The 22,439-nt window shown below is 38.1% G+C and overlaps 1 protein-coding gene across 2 annotated transcripts in view; it reads left to right on the top strand.

Moving 5' to 3' along the window:
- Window positions 1–22,439, top strand: part of LANCL1 (LanC like glutathione S-transferase 1) — a 44,482-nt gene that overhangs the window by 9,047 nt on the left and 12,996 nt on the right. For both annotated transcript variants that reach the window (XM_027122415.1, XM_027122421.1), the window contains exon 4: window positions 16,149–16,356. In XM_027122415.1, coding sequence (XP_026978216.1) covers window positions 16,149–16,356 — 208 coding nt within the window. The remainder of the gene's footprint in view (window positions 1–16,148; window positions 16,357–22,439) is intronic.

Genomic DNA, 22,439 nt, shown 5'->3' on the forward strand with positions numbered 1-22,439 from the left:
AATACTGTTCTCCATAGTGGCTGTATCAATTTACATTCCCACCAACAGGGCAAGAAGGTTCCCTTTTCCCACACCCACTCCAGCATTTGTTGTTTTTAGATTTTCTGATGATGCCCATTCTAACTGGAGTGAGGTGATACCTCACTGTAGTTTTGATTGCATTTCTCTAATAATTAGTGATGTTGAGCAGCTTTTCATGTGCTTCTTGGCCATCTGTATGTCTTCTTTGGAGAAATGTCTATTTAGATCTTCTGCCCATTTTTGGATTGGGTTATTTGTTACTTTAATATTGAGCTGCATGAGCTGTTTATATATTTTGGAGATTAATCCTTTGTTGATTCATTTGCAAATACTTGTTCCCATTCTGAGTGTTGTCTTTTCATCTTGTTTATGGTTTCCTTTGCTGTGCAAAAGCTTTGAAGTTTTATTAGGTCCCATTTGTTTATTTTTGTTTTTATTTCCATTACTCTAGGAGATGGATCAAAAAAGATCTTGCGGTGATTTATGTCAAAGAGTGTTCTTCCTATGTTTTCCTCTAAGAGTTTTACAGTGTCTGGCCTTACATTTAGGTCTTGAATCCATTTTGAGTTTATTTTTGTGTATGGTGTTAGGGAGTGTTCTAATTTCATTCTTTTACATGTAGCTGTCCAGTTTTCCCAGCACCACTTAGGAAAGAGACTGTCTTTTCTCCATTGTATATCTTTGCCTCCTTTGTCATAGATTAGTTGACCATAGGTGCGTGGGTTTATCTCTGGGCTTTCTATCTTGTTCCATTGATCTATGTTTCTGTTTTTGTGCCAGTACCATATTGTCTTGATTACTGTAGCTTTGTAGTATAGTCTGAAGTCAGGGAGTCTGATTCCTACAGCTCCATTTTTTTCCCTCAAGGCCACTTTGGCTATTCATGGTCTTTTGTGTCTCCATACAAATTTTAAGATGATTTGTTCTAGTTCCGTAAAAAATGCCATTGGTAATTTCATAGGGATTGCATTGAATCTGTAGATTGCTTTGGGTAGTATAGTCATTTTCACAATATTGATCTTTCCAATCCAAGAACATGGTATATCTCTCCATCTGTTGGTATCATCTTTAATTTCTTTCATCAGTGTCTTATAGTTTTCTGCATACAGGTCTTTTGTCTCCCCAGGTAGGTTTTTCCTAGGTATTTTATTCTTTTTGTTGCAGTGGTAAATGGGAGTGTTTCCTTAATTTCTCTTTCAGAATTTTCATCATTAGTGTATAGGAATGCAAGAGATTTCTGTGCATTACTTTTGTATCCTGCAACTTTACCAGATTCATTGATTAGCTCTAGTAGTTTTCTGGTGGCACTTTTAGGATTCTGTATGTACAGTATCATGTCATCTGCAAACAGTGACAGTTTTACTTCTTCTTTTCCAATTTGCATTCCTTTTATTTCCTTTTCTTCTCTGATTGCTGTGGCTAGGATTTCCAAAACTATGTTGAATAATAGTGGTGAGAGTGGACATCCTTGTCTCGTTCCTGATCTTACAGGAAATGCTTTCAGTTTTTCACCATTGAGAATGATGTTTGCTGTGGGTTTGTTGTATATGGCCTTTATTATGTTGAGGTAGGTTCCCTCTATGCCCACTTTCTGGAGAGTTTTTATCATAAATGGGTGTTGAATTTTGACAGAAGCTTTTTCTGCATCTTTTGAGATGATCATATGGTTTTTATTCTTCAGTTTCTTAATATGGTGTATCACATTGATTGATTTGTGTATTTTGAAGAATCCTTGCGTCCCTGGAACAAATCCCACTTGATCATGGTGTATGATCCTTTTTTTTGTTTTTTTTTGGGTGGGGGGTGGGTACGCGGGTCTCTCACTGTTGTGGCCCTTCCTGTTGCGGAGCACAGGCTGCGGACGCGTAGGCTCAGTTGCCATGGCTCACGTGCCTAGCCGCTCTGCGGCATGTGGGATCTTCCCGGACCAGGGCACGAACCCGTATCCCCTGCATCAGCAGGCAGACTCTCAACCACTGCGCCACCAGGGAAGCCCTGTATGATCCTTTAATGTGTTGTTGGATTCTGTTTGCTAGTATTTTGTTGAGGATTTTTGCATCTATATTCATCAGTGATATTGGTCTGTAATTTTCTTTTTGTGTAGTGTCTATGTCTGGTTTTGGTATCAGGGTGATGGTGGCCTCATGGAAAGAGTTTGGGAGTATTCCTTCCTGTGCAATTTTTTGTAAGAGTTTGAGAAGGATGGGTGTTAGCTCTTCTCTAAATGTTTGATAGAATTCACCTGTGAAGCCATCTGGTCCTGGGATTTTGTTTGTTGGAAGATTTTTAATCACAGTTTCAATTTCATTACTTGTGATTGGTCTGTTCATATTTTCTGTTTCTTCCTGGTTCAGTCTTGGAAGGTTATACCTTTCTAAAAATTTGTCCATTTCTTACAAGTTGTCCATTTTATTGGCATAGAGAGTTGCTTGTAGTAGTCTCTCATGATCCTTTGTATTTCTGCAGGGTCAGTTGTTACTTCTCCTTTTTCATTTCTAATTTTATTGATTTGAGTCCTCTCCCTCTTTTTCTTGATGAGTCTGGCTGATGGTTTATCAACTTTGTTTATCTTTTCAAAGAACCAGCTTTTAGTTTTATTGATCTTTGCTATTGTTTTCTTTGTTTCTATTTCATTTATTTCTGCTCTGATCTTTATGATTTCTTTCCTTCTGCTAACTTTGTGTTTTGTTTGTTCTTCTTTCTCTAGTTCCTTTAGGTGTAAGGTTAGATTGTTTACTTCACATTTTTCTTGTTTCTTGACGTAGGCTTTTATAGCTATAAACTACCCTCTTAGAACTGCTTTTGCTGCATCCCATAGGTATTGGATCATCATGTTTTCATTGTCATTCGTCTCTAGGTATTTTTTGATTTCCTCTTTGATTTCTTCAGTGATCTCTTGGTTGTTTAGTAACGTATTGTTTAGCCTCCATGTGTTTGTATTTTTTACATTTTTTTCCTTGTAATTCATTTCTAGTCTCAAAGCATTGTGGTCAGAAAAGATACTTAATATGATATCAATTTTCTTAAATTTACTGAGCCTTGATTTGTGACCCAAGATGTGATCTGTCCTGGAGAACGTTCCCTTGCGCACTTGAGAAGGAAGTGTAATCTGCTGTTTGTGGATGGAATATCCTATAAATATCAATTAAATCTATCTGGTCTATTGTGTCATTTAAAGCTTCTGTTTCCTTATTTACTGTCATTTTGGATGATCTGTCCATTGGTGTAAGTGAGGTGTTAAAGTCCCCCACTATTATTGTGTTACTGTTGATTTCCTCTTTTAGAGCTGTTAGCAGTTGCCTTATGTGTTGAGGTGCTCCTGTGTTCTGTGCATATATATTTATAATTGTTATATCGTCTTCTTGGATTGATCCCTTGATCATTATGTAGTGTCCTTCCTTGTCTCTTGTAACATTCTTTATTTTAAAGTCTATTTTTTCTGATATGAGTATAGCTACTCCAGCTTTCTCTTGATTTCCATTTGCATGGAATATGTTTTTCCATCCCCTCACTTTCAGTCTGTATGTGTCACTAGGTCTGAAGTGGGTCTCTTGGAGACAGCATATATATGGGTCTTGTTTTTGTATCCATTCAGGAAGCCTGTGTCTTTTGGTTGGAGCATTTAATCCGTTCACGTTTAAGGTAATGATATGTATGTTCCTGTGGCCATTTTCTTAATTGTTTTGGGTTTGTTTTTGTAGATCCTTTTCTTCTCTTGTGTTTCCCACTTAGAGAAGTTCCTTTAGCATTTTTGTAGAGCTGGTTTGGTGGTGCTGAATTCTCTTAGCTTTTGCTTGTCTGTAAAACTTTTGATTTCTCCATATAATCTGAATGAGATCCTTGCCAGGTAGAGTAATCTTGGTTGTAAGGTCTTCCCTTTCATCACTTTAAGTATATCATGTCACTTCCTTCTGGCTTGTAGAGTTTCTGGTGAGAAAGCAGCTGTTAACCTCATGGGAGTTCCCCTGTATGTTATTTTTCATTTTTCCCTTGCTGCTTTCAATAATCTTTCTTTGTCTTTAATTTTTGCCAATTTTATTACTATGTGTCTCGGCATTTTTCTCCTTGGGTTTATCCTGTATGGTACTCGCTGTGCTTCCTGGACTTGGGTGGCTATTTCCTTTCCCATGTTGGGGAAATTTTCGACTATAATCTCTTCACATATTTTCTCTGGTCCTTTCTCTCTCTCTTCTCCTTCTGGGACCCCTATAATGTGAATGTTGTTGTGTTTAATGTTGTCCCAGAGGTCTCTTAGGATCGTTTCATTTCTTTTTATTCTTTTTTCTTTATTCTCTTCTGCAGCAGTGAATTCCACTATTTTGTCTTCCAGGTCAGTTTTCCATTCTTCTGCCTCAGTTATTCTGCTATCGATTCCTTCTTGTGTATTTTTTTTTTTTTTTCAGTATGCGGCCTCTCACTGTTGTGGCCTCTCCCGTTGCGGAGCACAGGCTCCGGACGCGCAGGCTCAGCAGCCATGGCTCACGGGCCCAGCTGCTCCGCGGCATGTGGGATCTTCTCAGACCGGGGCACGAACCCGTGTCCCCTGCATCGGCAGGCGGACTCTCAACCACTGAGCCACCAGGGAAGCCCCCTCTAGTGTATTTTTCATTTCAGTTATTGTATTGTTCATCTCTGTTTGTTTGTTCTTTAATTCTTCTCGGTCTTTGTTACACATTTCTTGCATCTTCTCAATTTTGCCTCCACTCTTTTTCTGAGGTCCTAGATCATTTTCACTATCATTATTCTGAATCTTTTTCTGGAAGGTTGCCTATCTCCACTTCATTTAGTTGTTTTTCTGGGGTTTTATCTTGTTCCTTCATCTGGTACATAGCCCTCTGCCTTGTCATCTTGTCTGTGTTTCTGTGAATGTGTTTTTTGTTCCACAGGCTGCACGATTGTAGTTCAAAGTCCTTAATGTGTTTGAAACATTTATCAATCCATAGGACACCCCATAATAATGCATCTGTGTTTCCGGTTTATGACTCTAAAGAAAACTACACAGCTAGGCTGCCCAACTTCATCATACCTCATTCATGCTATGCCTAGATTTGTCTCAGTTACTCACTTGATCTTGAAAGAGTTTTACTGAAGAGAGGAAGCACCCAGATGTTTTTAATGTTACATATGTACTTCAAACTGAAAAACTGGACTCATGTCATTTTTTCCCATTTTCTGTTTGTTTGTTTTCCATAAAAAATTGAGATAATTAGTGACAGGGTCCTTATTGGAATGTGTGCTAGAGCCCCTTTGTGTGTTGTATGTGCTTTAGAAAACAATATAATGCTTTATTGGTAAGGGTGATACATACAAGTTTAAGTTGAAATTTAAAAGAAGCAAATCATTGCTTTAGAAAATTAACATTCATTTCACAAACTATTTTACAGCTGAAATAATGTTGGCTTTTATTTTTAAATGAACCAGAGGATATAATAGAGTGATGAGAGTGGTTCACATGAGCTTTCAATAGGATTCAGACATCATCTTCTCCAAAGCCTGCATATTTATTTATACATGTGGGTTGTCATAGTGCAGTTTTATAAGCTGTATTCTTGGCTTTTACCTTTATTTTTATTCACAGCAGAGAGGTAAAATGCCTTGAGACCCTTAGGAAGGAAAGGAGGGAAGAATTTTTAAAACCCCACAGCTGTCTCGTATTGGCAAAAAGCAGTTATTACCGTAAATCCTCTCTGTTACTTATTCAGGAATGAAGTGTCATGAATAATCAATTTTTCAGTTAGTAACTGAGAGTTAACAAATTATTACTATACATTAATGTTCAAAAAACAAGAATTCAATACTTTAGTAATAAAATACATTGATTGAATGAATTTTGGTTCCTAAAGGAATGGGGATCATCAGTATGCAGTGTTGTCATCATTTGACTGTGGAAAGACAGGAGTAAAGATTAAAACATGATTCTTGTTAATAAAATGTTAATAGGATTGACACTTGAATGACGGGAGCCAGGGGGTGTGTGCATGTATGCCAGTAATTAATGTTAATGCCAGGCACTGATGTAAGTGCTTTGCATTAAATAACACATCCAAATCTCAAAACAACTCTGTGGTGCGGATACTGTTCACATCCTGATTTCACAGATGAGATGTCTGAAGCAAAGTGAAGCTGAGTACCTTGCTCAAGGTTACACAGCTAGTAAGTGCCAAAGATAAGATTCAAGGCAGCAAGCCTGGCTTTAGAACCCTGCTCTTTACCCCATGAGAGTGTGAGTGTGTGTGTGTATGTGTGTTACGTTCCACTCCTACATTTTGGTTTACTCCATGCATTTTGTAAGTGAACAAGATCTACACAGAAGCTGTAAGATGGAATAATTTGAGTGATACCTACATGATGATGCTCATGATATACAAACTTTTTAGAAATGGCTAATGACTAGTCAATTTTAAGTGTTTTAGGAAAAAAAATTAGAATAAGCCCTGCTCAAACATGACAGGGATTTGGAAAGCTAGAGGGAAACATAGCTTGTTAGACAGGCAACAGTAATTACTATTAAAATGTCTACAGGAAAAAGTTGTTTGGAACTGGACATAGAGGAAACCCTAGAAAGATTTATGGGCATTGGCAGCTAAGTGTAATCTCCAGCATTGTTCCATAGAATGTGTTTTTCCCCTTCCTAATCCTGATTTAATATATTCAGTGTGGTTTCAGGATAGAAAATTAACTCGGCCAAAACAGAAGCTTTTCCTCATAATTGCTTGTATTTGAAAAGGCATGTTGAGGATCCTCTTGAGTAAAATATTACCCCTAGTCTGAAAGCAATCAGTAGCTCTTGCAACTGTTTATAAGCGATATTTGAAATAAACAGCCTCAGTTCTTTTCACCGAAGTCCTCCTTTATAAAACTTAATACACTGAAGTGCAGCGCATCATGATATTGATGTATGACATACACCAGCAGTAAGCATTGAGTTCTTTTTTAGCCTTAATCCTATCCTGGTAGATTTTCAAGAATTCTTTGCTGCGTGATCCCAGTTTGGGGGCTAAGGGAAGCCATTTGGTTCTTTATGCCTGTGCATATAGCAGACAGTGTAGAAAAATAGCAGGCATGGAAGCCCCTTAAGATCAAATCTAAAGGCCAGCTATTAAGTGATGGTAGGTGGTGTCCAGGGATCTCTGGGGACTCACCAGAGAGCATGACGCCCCCTGCCACCTGGGTTTTGTTTGAAGTATATCTGTTCTAGGGTGGAGAAGATTTTAAAGTGCTTTATAAAATGGAAAACATGAAACACTGTTGAGGAATTGCTGTTATAAAGGATTAAACGAGCAGATGAAGTATTCTCGTGTTTGAAGTAAGCATTTAGTAGGAAAGATCGCTTCCCTCACAGATAACAAAGTAGGAAAGTTAAGTAAACCCAAGGGATGGCTGATCTCACTAGTATCTTTAAGAGAGAATGAGGGAAAGTGCTAGCCCTCATTTAATTGCACTTTTTCCCACTCTTAACTATGATAATTCCCAAGAGAAATGATGATCAGCTCACACTTAAAAAATATACACAGGACTCTAGGGGCTTTAGTTCTAGAAGACATGACCCAATCTTCTATAACCAACTCACAAAGTTAATGAGGCTAAGATTGGCATACATTTCCTCTTTTCAAGTATTAGATAACATTTGAAATAAGAGGATATGCAGCATAATCCCTAGAGTAATATTAACTCACGCTCTAAATGCAAGTTATTAAAGTGTTTCAAGATGCTGTTCCTCTGATCTGCCAAATGTATAGCCTCTGAGCTACAGCTTTAGCATGTGGGTCTTAGTTTCTGCAGATACCAGACTTGTTTGAAAGGAATTGCACTGGCCAGGTGTCTTTTCTTTGCAATTTGATATTCTTATCAGTAGCTCTTCATCAGAGCCAGCATTTCATTGTCTAATTTGAGCCCTGACCAAGTGTCCTTCACCTTTATGAGAAGCACTAAACTGTTAGGACCAACAGAAGGCATCAGTGGCGTGGATCTCCACCGGGTCTATTAGGGCTCTTCACAGTGACTGCTAGACAGATGAGTGCACCAAGAATGTCGCCTGCTTTCTTTGTGCCTGCACTTTATATGGTGCTGATATCACTGTGCTGTCAGTCATCTTAAATGGCTGAGACACAAGCTTGAAACAGCTGGAGGGTTTCGATATCACCAGTGTGCTTGGGTGAAGCACAGAGCAGGATGAGAATGTTTGTAGACAGATCAGAAGAAGTAGGAAGAGGTAAAGAAAGAAGACATCTAAGCATTTGATTTTTACGGACAGCACCAGGAGGCTGAGGCCTGTCTTGTCATTTTCATTCCATTAACTTCAGCAGTTAATACAATGCCAGGTCCATAGTTGGTGCTTAATAAATATTTGTTGAATGAACGAATGAATGAATGGAGAGTAGCCTCCTGTTACTACTCTAGCTGCCATCTAAGCAAACTAAAAACAATAACAAACATAACCAGGTGGAATGGGGAAAGGGTGGGAATCCAACTCATTTCATGTCTTTTAGGATGTAAAAGAGTCAGTCACATCTCTTTCCCTTCAACCTCTGATGCAATCGAGCATGAACTCAGAAATGAGACAGGGCTCGTAATACTCACTTTACACCTGGTAAAGCTGAATAAAGAGCATACTGTTTAGACCTGGACATAAAGTGGGCTTCCTCCTTCTTGCACCCAATTTGAATTTACCTCCCTAGACTCAAAGAACATCTGGACAGCCAAAGAATGGATTATGACATGAGAAACATGATTGAGAAGAGAGAGCGCGTGATGTGGGAAGACTCCCAGAAAGCTCAACATGGTACATATATAGGGAACACTTTGCTAATTCTCCCCAGTCTGAGGAGCCAGTGAGGGAGGAGAGAGGCAGGAAATGGGAAGAGGAAGAATATGGTTCCCTCTGTACTTTCTGTCCCTTTAGATCAGGCATCAGTGATGAGACAAAGTGACTCATTCAACACTCATGGAGATTCACAGTCTAATGGGGTTTGGACATTTATTGAGTAGTTACTATGTGCTAGGGACTATTGTACTGATCAGAATGATTTACAGTAACTGTGGAGTAGCTACTGCTATTTTCATTTTATAGATAAAGATGCTCAGGCACAGAAAGGTTTAGTAGGTGGGGTAAGATCTCACAGCTGGGAAGTGGCAGAGCTAGGCTTCAATCCCAGGCAGTGATTCCTGAACCCGTGCTTCTTAATGACTATGCTGAAGGAGTTATCACCTATTATGGTAGTCTGAATAAAAGACTAGGAGCTCTTCCTAATTTGACAGTTACAAAGCAGTACACTGTAGGGCACTGAGGGAAGAAAGGAGGAAAGTATATATCTCCTTTTTTTAAATTTTCATCTCTTTTCCTATTTAGCTCTGGAAATAGATAACAGAGAAAAGAAGACATATCTTCAGAGTGCTCATTGCCTTTCTTAATTTACATTTCTGCTTCTTTGGGCCAATATTATTAAATTAAGGGTGTGGAGTCACAACTAGTTTCCTCCCCACGTTACCTGTATTAAAAGTACTGGAGTATTTGGAAAGCCAGCACTGTGCCCGGCTTTAATCTGAAGACTGACTGGATGCACTAGTCGGTGTAGTGTTTACATCCAGGCTTTGTGGAGAGAAACTACAGTGACTAGGAATGGGAATCCTGCCCTGAAGACCCTGTCATTTAGTTAAAGAAATGGAAACACACACTCAACACACACTCAAAACACAAACAAAATTTAGACAGTTACAGAACAGCACATTAGAAAGTACCAACCTGCTTAAAAAGCAGGTGATCATGCTGTATGGGGTTAATCAGAGAAAACTTTCATTTTTTATATTTCCATTAATCTGAAAGGAAAAAAATTAATGAGCCTTTAAAGTTTCAACTAGGGAACAGTTTATTTGAAACTTAGGTTGGAACAACCCATGCCCCCGCCTTTAGGAAGTTCTTGTCTCCGTATCACTCAAAACTATTAAGACCCATTCTTGGGCATTAGCTGAACATCTCTAGTGGCTCCAGCAGTACCCGTAATCTGAACATGATTTTTCCCACCAGAGTACATGAAGAGAGTCTTCAAAAGCACCTAACCTACAAGGAAATAACTTGCAGATCTGAAGTACCAACGGTTTTTACATCAGTGTAGGCTGGTGGTAAAATAAGTGAATAATGTTAAGGAATAATCTCTAAAAGGCAGAATTACAGAGAAGTGCTTTGAGAGCTTCATACATCTGTGGAGATTTGTATCATCTCCATAGACGTTTGAGATGCATCGAGGTCTTGATTGGTCAAGATGAATAGGACTAATGATCCCTCAGAAATCCAAAGGCTTCGTATTAATTACTTCTCAACAGCTGGCTATATTTATAGTACTACTGGGGATAAGTAGCTGAGTAAGGAAACTGCAGATTTAGAAGTGTCCCTAAACAATTTACCCTCCCTTCCCAGAGTTGTAGCTACAGAAGGAAACAGAATAGAAAAAATGTGGTTCAGAGCTTCCATACTGAAAGCCAGGACATATTCCTGTTACAGCAAAGTTTTATTTGTTTTTGTCTTTCAAGTAAATTAGTTTTCAACATTTCAAAACCAAGAGATTCGTGGGATGAGCTGTGAGGCAGTGCCAGACATCCTGAACTTCTTATACAGAATGACATCTGTCCCTGGTGTTCAAAACAGTGCTGTCCTTAGACCATTCTGCTGTGATGGATAGTTTCTTTGCTGTCCATACAGCAGCCACTAGCCACATGTGGCTATCAAGCATTTGAAATGTGGCTAGTATGACTGAGAAACTGAATTTTAAATCTGTTTACCTTTAACTAACTTAAGTTTCTATAGATACTTATGGTTAGAATCTGTCACATTGGACACTGCAGTTCTGAGCAACCAAACAGGCTCCAGGAGTTATAAGGTCAAAGTAATAGATATCTGGGTTTCTACCAGCCTCTGAGATCACAGGAGATAAGTAGGTTCTTTTCTCATTTTTTGGAAGACATTTGTCCAGCCTCTCTTCCCCGAACTCAGACTCATATATCCAGCTGCCTACTTGACATCTTCACTTGGATGTCTAATGAACATCTCAAACCTGACCTGTCCAAGGTTTGGCTCCCTCTTTCTGCCACCTCCCTGCCAGGCCCCGTGTTAGACACTTCTAGTGCTCGTCCATATCGGGTTGTCCCTCTCCTTCTGGGGTCCCGGGAGGACAAGACCTCTCAACTTCATTGTAGTTAGATGACGCCACCTCTTCTGGTCCAGGGGCTCCGGGTGGAACCCCTGGACCAGAAGAGGTCACTTCCAAGCCAAAGCATGCAATTGCTGGTATGGTGCCCTGCAGTACTCTTCATGTTATATATGTCCCTAATAAAGTCCTATATATTCAGTCCCATCCTAGAGGACCTGAACTAACACATGTAGCCAAATTTATCTTTGAAAGATGCTGTTTTTGAATACTCCTCCTCTACATAAACTGACAGTCGATTAACATCAGATCTAAATTTCTATGTCTAGTTTTTAATAATTTGAACCCCTAAGGAGTCCAGCCTAACCAGGTCATCCTCTAGTCTTCTTGTCCACGAGGATTTGCTCAGATAATTCCACGTGCTGGGAGTACTCTCTGCATTTGCTCCATTTCGGGCTTCCCACAAATGAAGCTCCCCTTTCAGTCCACACCCCACCCATAACTACTTCCTGATGGTGTTTTTTTTCCCCTGGGATAGAGCGGATACTCTGCCCACCTGTCTGTTCCTTCTCCACCAAGTCAGCTTCCAAGGCTGTGAATAACTACGGAATTAACATACCATTTCTAAAACAATTACTGACTTCACATGCTTAATTCTAAATGGTACTTTACTGATATTACTTAAATTTGTCTGGTTTTGCATGTAAAATAGAGATGATATCCCTCTAACAACTTTCCTATACCCTCTGGGAAATAAAGTAAGACATCATCCAGAGTAGGAATAATCTCTTGTTCCTGAAGGAAAGTACTCATTACTTAACAGAATTAGGATATTATCCAAATATTTATTGTAAAGTCACCTTTAATGACTTGAGAATTAATGGGAAAATAATGGATTCGATTTTGCTTTACTGATTTCTCAGCATATCTCTCTTCAGGTGGATTATTTTCTTTTTTAAATATATCAGAATGTTTAAGTCATTTATATGAGCAAATCTAACAAGATAGTAAAATTAAGACCAAAAGCATGAGTTTTCATGGCTTTGTGACAGTCATTATCATGGAGTGGACCAGCTAAAAAATAGAAGAATATTTAACTTAAATTTTATATCAATGAAAATGTAAAACTTCATCCAGATTCATAAAAGGTAGGGTCGTCTTCCATTTTTTTAACAAAATAATTCTGAAGTCTGAAACAATTTGGAGCATATTTTTACAATTAAATTCAATCAATTTTAAATCTCATTTCAATCTTTTCTGGTCTCAAGAAGAGGTGAAAGGGGTAGAAGAAGGAAGCAAATCTTGATTAGTCTGCCTTTTGCTTAGCAAACAGTATAGAAGGACATTTTATCTGCTGCTCAAATTTAAGCCCAAGAATATTCTTAATTAAGTAACATATTTTGTGATTAAAGAAAAAAACATTAAAAAGTTTAAACTCCGTTCATCATCCTGTATTGAGCCTCGTGACCAGTTTTGATGGTTGTTATCCTAGAAGCCAGTAAGAAACATTCTTTCTCATTATATTAAATGTCCTTTAGGGACTGGAATCGTATTTGGAGATGAGTTTATGAATGGATACAACTGTAATCTTCCCTCCCAAACCTGGCCCTCCCCTAGAGGTGTTTGCCATCTCAGAGGACGGCACCATTGCCCATCTAGCTGTTGAAGTTAGGCATCTGGGAGTCATCTTGATATTTCCCTCTCAGTCGTTCCCCACCAGGTTCTGTTGACTTTTACCTTCCAAGACAAGTATCTTTCCAGTTCAGTCTCACATCATCTCTGCTGCAGCTACTCTTGTCTCTCGCCTGTGCTCCTGAACTATCCTCCTGAGATTGCTCCTCCTGCATCCACTGTGCCATATACTCTTTTCCAAACCCTACAGTTCAATTACGGTGAACTTTTAAAAACACAAATTTAATTATGCTCTTGAATGGTGCTTTTCAAATAAAACCCATAATCCTGAGCTGGTTTACAAGACTCTATGTGGTCTACCTTCAGCCTACCTCCCCAGCTTTGAAGAGAGCTGTATTCTTTAGGAGTAGGCTTACTAGCATAAGGGGAATGCACCTAAAATAACAGTGGATTTAACACAACAGAATTTCTGTCTTGCATAAGGCAATCGGTGTGTGGCAGCTTCACAGTCCTTCAGGTTCTAAGCTTCTTTGATCTTGATGCTTTACCATCCTCATCACAGAGCTGCCACGTCATGGTCTAAAATGGCTGCCCCAGCTACACCATCACATCTGCATTCCAGCCAGGAAGGAAGAAATGGCAGGTCCCCTCCCTTCAAGAACATTTTCTGAATTTACCCCCATTATTCCCACTGTGTCTTATTGGTCAGAACTTACCCATGCACATGGCCATACCCATCTGCAAAGGAGACTGTTCTGGGCCGCCACGTGCCTAGCTAAAAGCCAGGGCAGTATTGTTTAGAGAAGAGGGAGATAGATTTGGGGGGACCACTTAGCAGTGTCTATTATAAGAGCTAAATCCTTATCTTCCGGAGTGGGATGTGAATCAAAAATAACTGATAAAGAAAAATCAAGAGAAAGTACATAGCATATTATTAGAAATATGGAGGCAGATATTAGAGGAAATAGATAAAATGATTGAAGGTGGTTGCTTCTGGGAGACAGGAATAGACTGGGGCAGGAGACTGCAAATGCATATTAAGCCTTATAGTACTGTTTGACTTCTTCCATGAAGAACAAATTTATTTTGAGAAAAATTACATTTTGAAAAGAGTTTTTAAAAGCATGGACTGAGGCCACGGTTGTGAGTACACATAAGGACTGGATGAGTTTACCCTGCAGAGCCCTTGAAGTTGTGTTTTTATTTCCCACCTTGCCAATTATCGCTCAGCCTTCAGTATTTATGCAAAGGTGTTGTTATATGCGTGAATATTGTCAAAGGTTAGAAGATCATAAGAATCAAGTTCAAGATATTTGGTCACAGGCAATTCCCCCATTTTTTCTATTACTAAATTAGGCCACCTGGGGTATAAAATATTGATGAGGCATTAAATGTCTTTGACTTAGGCATTTTGTCTTATTTTCCTGACCTAGGCTGATTTGTAATAGGTTGTCCAGGAGGATTTTTCTGATTGGCAGCAGCACTCCTCACTTGAAACCCTTTTCATCCTTTAGTGTCTTGTAGCAGGGAAGAAGGTAGGCACTGTAAACTACAACCTACAGAAGATTGCTTCATCAAAATATGCAGACACAGAGGCCCAGAATGAAAAGACAGAGAGAAATAGAACCTGAGGTGATGGAAAGCTAATTCTCTGCTGATCAAAAAGAAAAAAAAAAATTCATCTAAATGAAATATTGTGAGACTTGAGAAATGATTACCTGCTTTTCATGAGAAATGCATCAAACCTTAAAATTGCACACCTTAATGGGTTTTGTTTGTTAAATGTTTAGGCCAAGAGGAATTGCTGATAATAAGAGACAAAGGTCTGAAAAGGAAAACCTTCATTGGGCTTGTATTTAATCACTTTTTATTTTCTCAGATCTCAGTCATGTCATTATCTGGCCTCGGTGCCTACATAACTTAATTAGGGGAGTACAGGCAGTGATGGGAACAGGAGGGCAAAATGAAAGGGTAACAATTTAAACGGACTGCCTGCAGATGCCTGGTATGGATGGAGATGAAGCCTATTAAGGACCTAATTCTAGAAGAAGCTCTTGACATTGATCATTTGTGAAAAGCAGAATTTTTTTCTTACCCACGTACACGTTTTGTACACTTATGTCTACAAAGCTTAAGTATTGGTACATCTGATCAGCAGCTTGTAGAATTACTAACACCAAGTCACTCTGAAAGAATAGACAAGGTTATTAACTTCGGCAGAAAATGAAAATTTGGCCTTAATATACATGTGAAATTGAATTGTCTATAGCACAAAGCTTTGGAAATTACCCATGCAAGATAAGAAAACTATCTAAATTTAAAATTGTCCTCAGTACAGTGAAAAGTAATTTTGCAAACTGCATTTTTACTGCATTGAAATCCATAAAGAGATTGGCTCTGTGAATTTAGATTTAGACAGAGGTTCAGTGTCTTCTAAAACTGGTAAATGAGATGGAAAATGTACTTTAAGGGGAGAAATGAGTTTCTGGAAATGCTGCAGGAAGGCAGGCTCCCTACCCCACATCCTTGAGTCTGCCCTGAGACTAGTCAGCTTCAGAGGAAAGGCTCTATCTGCTGTGGCAGGCATTTGGAATGAGGACATGCAGACAAGGCCTCAGTTACATATAGCAGGCTTCAAGAGTAGGATAAGCAAATCAAGTAAAGCCCAAAGCAAAAGGCATTGGCAGCTTTTCTAGTTAGCATAATTCCTCAAGTGGCTGGGTCCTTGACAGTGAAAAAAAAAAAAAACTGAGAAACTGAATATATTTTCTTAGATCTCAAATAACTTAATAGTTTTCTTATAATCCCCTGCCTGGAACAATACTGGGATAGAGGATTTGGTTACTCTACCTGTCTTCTCATGCAAAAAATGATCTTCTGTATAAAGAAAAATCTAGTTTTTCATTCCCTAGTCTTTGAATTTCTTTAGCTCATAAGAACAAACATTTCTTGTTTATTATTAATTACATAAATTATTATTTGTAAAATAAATAGGTGATTATTTACCAAAGGTTGATTACCTATCATTTTAACCATCAAAAAGAACACATCAGCACAATAGCCAAGAGTGCAACAAGGATTAATATTAAACTTGGGTTTAGAGTTCTTAGGGTTCCTATTTTAATTTAGAGTTGTAATGATGAGGAAACTGAGAACAAGGAAGTGTCTGCCTACTGTTCTTAGAGCTGCTTAGTAATAAAGCTGAGTCTAGACTAAGGTCATCTGAACTTCCAGATAATTTACGTATTTGTCATAGCTTATCAAAAATCAACACTGCTGAGTAGACAGTACACCAAAATAATACAGTCAACTGCTCTTTCCTCATCTGTACATGATTTTCTTTTTGCTTTTCAGGTATTGCTGTGCTCTACTTACACCTCTATGATGTGTTTGGGGACCCTACCTACCTACAGAAGGCACATGACTATGTAAAGCAAAGTCTGAACTGTTTGACCAAGCATTCCATCACCTTCCTTTGTGGGGATGGGGGTCCCCTGGCAGTGGCTGCTGTGGTGCATCACAAGATGAACAATGAGAAGCGGGCAGAAGACTGCATCACCCGGTAATCATGTTTCTTTCTGAGAATTGTTATCTAAACATTATGCCTTAATTCTGTGTGTGTTAGCAAAAGAACACTTTATTGAATTTACTTTTCTCTCAGCAGTAAATGTTACTGCTGTCATTTGATCAATCACATTATTCCTGAGTTGTAGTTAAGGAACAACCATTATAATCCTTGTTTTATTGCAAGGTATAATGACACTGGGCTTCCCTGGTGGCGCAGTGGTTAAGAATTCGCCTGCCAAGGCTGGGGACACGGGTTTGAGCCCTGGTCCGGGAAGATCCCACATGCTGAGGAGCAACTAAGCCCACGTGCCACAACTACTGAGCCTGCACTCTAGAGCCCACAAGCCACAACTACTGAAGCCCGCACGCTCTAGAGCCCGTGCTCCGCGACAGAAGGAGCCACCGCAATGAGAAGCCTGCACACTGCAACCAAGAGTAGTCCCCACTCGCCACAACTAGAGAAAACCCACATGCAGCAAGGAATACCCAACACAGCCAAAAAATAAATTAATTAATTAAAAAATTTTTTTAAAAAAAGATATAATGACACTGAAATGTTCCAGATCAAACATCAGTTCCTTAGCATAAATGAGATCAAAAGCCTAATCATGTGATTACTAATCCAAGGTGCTCTCCAGGATCAATAATTTGAAGAAACATGGTACACGTGCTGCAGTGGGCTGAGAGAGGCCTCCGAAGGGAACAGAGTCAAAACTGCTTTGCTTACAGGCAAATGACATGCAAATCCAGATTTTCATTTTTAATGTAAATCAGGGCAACCCACTAGAATTTTGTGAATCATGAAGAATTATGAAACTTTTGTACAAATAAACCACAGTTTTTGCTTTAGTAGAGTTTATTGAACACTCTTTCAGAATTCTACTAAGAAATCTGGCTGCCGTGCAACTCTTCATGCCGTGCTGTTAGGCTCCCCATAAGTATGCTAACATGCAGATAGTTGCAATTACAGCAGAGATTTCTTTGTTTTGTTGTTTAATAGACTTGACTTTTTAGAGCAGTTTTCAATTTACAGCAAAATTGAGAGGAAGGTACAGAGATTTCCCATACACCCCCTGACCCACACATGCATAGCCTCCCCTGTTATCAACATCCTCCACCAGAGTACACTTGCTGCAATCGATAAACCTGCATTGACACATCATAATCACCCAAAGTCTGTAGTTCACTCTTGGCATTGTACATTTCATGGGTTTGGATAAATGTGTAATGACATGTATCCAACATTATAGTATCATACAGAGTAGTTTCACTGCCCTAAAAATCCTCTGCGCTCTGCCTATTAATCCCTTCTCTCTTCTTCCTAACCCCTAGCAACTATTGGTCTTTTTACTGTCTCCACAGTTCTGCCTTTTGCAGAATGTCACAGAGTTGGAATCGTATAGTATGTAGCCTTTTCAGATTGGCTTCTTTCACTTAGTAATATGCATTTAGATTTCTCCATGTCTTTTCATGGCTTGATAGCTCATTTTTTTTTTTAGAGCTGAACAATATTCCATTGTCTGGATGTACCACAGTTTATGTATTCATTCACCTACTGAAGGACACCTTAGTTTCTTCCAAGTTTCGGCAATTATAAACAAAGCTGTTAAAAACATCCATTTGCAGGTTTTTGTGTGGACATAAGTTTCCAGCTGTTTCTGGTAAATACCAAGGAGCATGATTGCTGGATTGTATGGTAAGACTATGTTTAGTTTTAGGAGAAACTTACAAACTGTCTTCAAAAGTGGCTGTGCTATTTTGCATTCCCAGCAGCAGTGAATGAGAGTTCCTGTTGCTCCACATCTTTGTCAGCATTTGGTGTTGTCAGTGTTCCAGATTTTGGCCATTTTAATAGATGTGTACTCGCATCTCATTGTTAGCTTAATTTGCATTTCTCTGATGACATATGTCTCTGGGCATCTTTTCATATGCTTATTTGCCATTTGTATATCTTCTTTGGTGAAGTGTCTGTCAAAGTTTAGCCCATTTTTTAAGTGGGTCTGGCAACATTTTAATTAGTGATCATCTCTGAGCTGACCATGGTTTTTGATTCCCACTATTCATTCTTATAAATTACTGTTAGAATAGCATTATCATTTCTGATTTTATTTGTTGAGGATCCCTCTGCTTTAGAGGTTCACAAGCAAGTCTCATTCAATGAATCACTCTTTAACTTTCATAAAAATAAATTGTAGTGGCCTTTATAGTCTATTATTATAATGCCAGCCTCTCTCAAAATATGTACAGCCAAATAGTAATAGTTTGGTATGTGAAGAATGTTAATAGGTATTAAATGAAAACAAGAGTTGTGTATTCAGACACAGTGGGGAAACACCAATTAAACAAAGTTACATATGTGCCTTTATTGACTGCTCAGAGTGTTCAGTAGCTTTTATACTTGGGGGAAACCCAGGGGACTCTAGGGAACAGAATTTGCCACACTTGTCATGTAGGCAGCCCTTTTTCCTCAGGACATCTTCAGGCCTGTGGTTCTAACACTTTTTGGGGAATAATACCATATATTAATACTGGTTTATTATAAAACACTCTTAAGAGAGTAAACTAAAATTTCTTTTTTTTTTGATACCTTGGTATTGAAGGTGTTTTTCTTATTTATATCTTTTTTTATTACATTTCAACAGTATTTTATTTATAGACTTGCTAAGGTTAAAAATATAAAATGTGGATATATGATAGGAAATAGCCTGTTTGTGGATGCAGATTTAATTTTTTAGATTTCGAGAGTTCATGGCAGACCAGAAGGAAAAAAAGAATTATTTGTAAATTACTTCCACATCTCCTCCCTTTTAAGGGAAAAATTTCTAAGTCTTTTCAGTTCAACTTCAGGAAATCCAACATTACTTGATGTCATCAATTATTTAATAAACCTACTTACTTGTTTTACTTTCTACCTCACCTTTTTCCTCACATCACACAGCCCTTTTATATCACAGACACTCATATTCTCCGTGTGGTGTCTGTGTTGTGCTCTACTGCCAGCATAGTATTTCATCTTACCATTCCTGTATTTGCTTAATATAGTGGTCTTTCAGAATCATAATCTTGAGTTTTAGAAACCAAAAGGACCTTTGGGATTAATGAAAGTCTAATCCTTAGACAAACTGAAATCCAAAGAAATCAGTTTCCCTAAGGTAGGGGTTCTTCGCTTTGGAATTTTGAGAATCTTAGGGCTTCCAGAGGTATATAGAAAACCCCCAAACTGCATTCAACATGGAGAGAACATTTATTACACTTTTCTTGGAGGGGTCTGTGACTCCCCAAAAGGAGTGTGTGTGCATGTGTGTGCGATCATGTTCAAATTGTCCTGCAGTTGTCTGAAGCAAGTGTTGGGGAAGATAATAAATAGCACTAGTTCTTCCTACTGCTTGATTTATACTGTCTGTTTTCTCCCTTCCTTCTATATAGAGGTAGCTGGTGTCACTACACAAATAAAGAGCATTGCCTGTTTTGTGCCCAGTTAAGTGACTATAGCATATAGCGTGCTTTGGGGCCAGCACTTAGAGTGATGAAGCACTTTGGCTTTCTGGTCAGAAAATGTTATACCCTGTTTCTTTTGTAGTGTGATGAGTAGGAAAAGGACTTCTTTTTAAAAAGTTACAAACTTTTGATGACAAAAGGCAAAAACTCTCCAAGTAACACCCTGGGGAAATATTGCTAGGAGTGGAACAGAATTATCCTGTTTTTATATGTCTTTTTTCTTCCTTCAGTGACTTGCCTCTTCTAAAGATCAGTTGCTGTTAATATCAACATAGCAAAACAAATAAATGGAGCTGCAATGATACGGGTTTGAGAGTTTCTGAAAACATATAAAATAACCATTTGATTGATAAATGCTGTCATTTCTTCATTTTATCTTAAGAATATAGCATGTAAAACATGGATTTAAAGTCCTGCTTTTAGTAATTGTCAGATCCAACTAATAAGTTTTATTTTTTATTTTTTTAGGGAATGTACCAACAGTTTTTTTCCTTTGTCTTTCTCTTTCTGACTTTGTTTTTAACGTTTATTGAAATACGGTTGACTTACAGTATTGTGTTTCAGGTGTACAATAAAGTGATTCAGTTATATATATATATATAATATATATATATTCTTTTTTAGAATCTTTTCTATTATAGGTTATTATAAGATATTGAGTACAGTTCCCTGTGCTACCTAGTAGGTCCTTGTTGATTATCTATTTTATATGTAGTAGGGTGTATATTTTAATCCCAAACTCCTAATTAATCCCTCCCCCCACCCTTTCCCCTTTGGTAACCATAAGTTTGTTTTCTCTGTCTGTGAGACTGTTTCTGTTTTTTAAATAAGTTCATTTTATCATTTTTTTAAATTCCATATATAAGTGATATCATATGATATTTGTCCTTCTCTGTCTGATTGACTTCATTTATAATAATAATCTCTAGGTCCAGCCATGTTGCTGCAAATGGCATTATTTCATTCTTTTTTATGGCTGAGTAGTATTCCATTGTGTCTATATACCACATCTTCTTTATCCATTCATCTGTCACTGGACTCTTGGGTTGCTTGGTTGCTTCCATGTCTTGGCTATTGTAAATAGTGCACTATGAACACTGGGTTAGATACATGCAACTAATGAGTTTTAATGAATTTAAATACAGAAAAAATGGAATACTTCCTTCTTAAGTATTATTATAATGAGATGCACTGAACAATACTTTATTTTCGAGTATTTGAAAGGTACCTGCTATCAACTTCCCGGATGCAAATGTGTTTGGTTGCAAAATAATTGGTATGCTAGTTATATATCGCCACCTAGTGGTAATGCAGGTCATAGCATTGGCAAATAAAGGAATGGTGTTTTCTAATTCAGTGGTTCAAACACATTTTATTTCGGTGAGAACATCATTGGAGTTAATGCAATATGCAATAATTGTTTTTAGTAACTCCCATAGAGCAGTGTTTGTTTAAAAAATTGATAGTCATTTCCCTCTTTGAATCGTTCTTTCAATACCCTTTACAAAAATCAAGAGTGCTTTTCTATCTCTAAATTCTATACGGTTTGATACATTTATATTAAAACTCGATAATAAATTCTTATGAAAACTCTGAGATGTTCATTCTGTTTACTACAACAGTTAAGTTTGTATCTAGTAACAGATTTTATTAAGTTCTCAACATTACTGAGCTGCCAGTTCTGGTGTGAGAAAAAAATAGAATTTTTCTTAATAAATGTTATTAAGTTATTTAAAAATATTAGGGGTATTGTTTGTGTGTGTGTGTGTGTGTGTGTGTGTGTGTGTGTGTGTAGTATTGAAGTAGAAAAAAATGGTCCATAACCACCCAGATAACTCTGTTGGCACTGGGGGGGAAAAAAGTCAATCAAGGTATTACAAGCAAATTGAAAGCAACCTCTGACCACTGTGTCCTTATTCCTAACATAACCACTGTTCCACTGTGAGTTAAATGCCTGCATTTGTAATAGAGAAAAATGCATGAGCCAACATTTGCATATTTAACCAATTTGATTGAGATGCCTTCATTTGTTGAGATATAATATGGACAAATTTAACTTTGTCAGTAACTGCAACCAGCCAAGCTTTTTCAAACCCCTCTTTCCTGTTGGGGAGTAAGTTCCCTTAAGGATGCTTTCATAACTTTTTCTCAGTCATTGTTTCATAACTGTAAGCCCTTTTTACTCACTAAAATCATCTCATTCTGCTTATTTAAACATGTCTTCTTCATTTTTAAGCCTAAGTGTTTCCCTCCCACCACAGGCTTGTGGAAGTGGGGAGGGAGGGGTTGGGAGAGGAGGATTGTCTTCTCTTTCACAAGTACCTTCCTTTCAGAGTTAGGACTCTCTACCTACTGATGTATAGCCTGGTGGTAGCAATTGTTAGGTTTTTGTTTTCTTGTTTGTAGATATTGGTTGCCTCCAGAGATTAGAGGTAGGGGCTATATACCCTCTCAGCTATCACCTTACCACTGAGTAAATGAAGGCACAAGCAGTTAACCAAACTCTACCAAATGTACAAACATTAGGAAGAAGACACACACACACACACACACACACACACACACACACACACACACACA

The sequence above is a fragment of the Aethalodelphis obliquidens genome, unplaced genomic scaffold (assembly GCF_003676395.1).
Source record: "Aethalodelphis obliquidens isolate GAN/ISIS:26980383/991018 unplaced genomic scaffold, ASM367639v1 scaffold2, whole genome shotgun sequence".
Taxonomy (NCBI): Eukaryota; Metazoa; Chordata; class Mammalia; order Artiodactyla; family Delphinidae; genus Aethalodelphis; species Aethalodelphis obliquidens.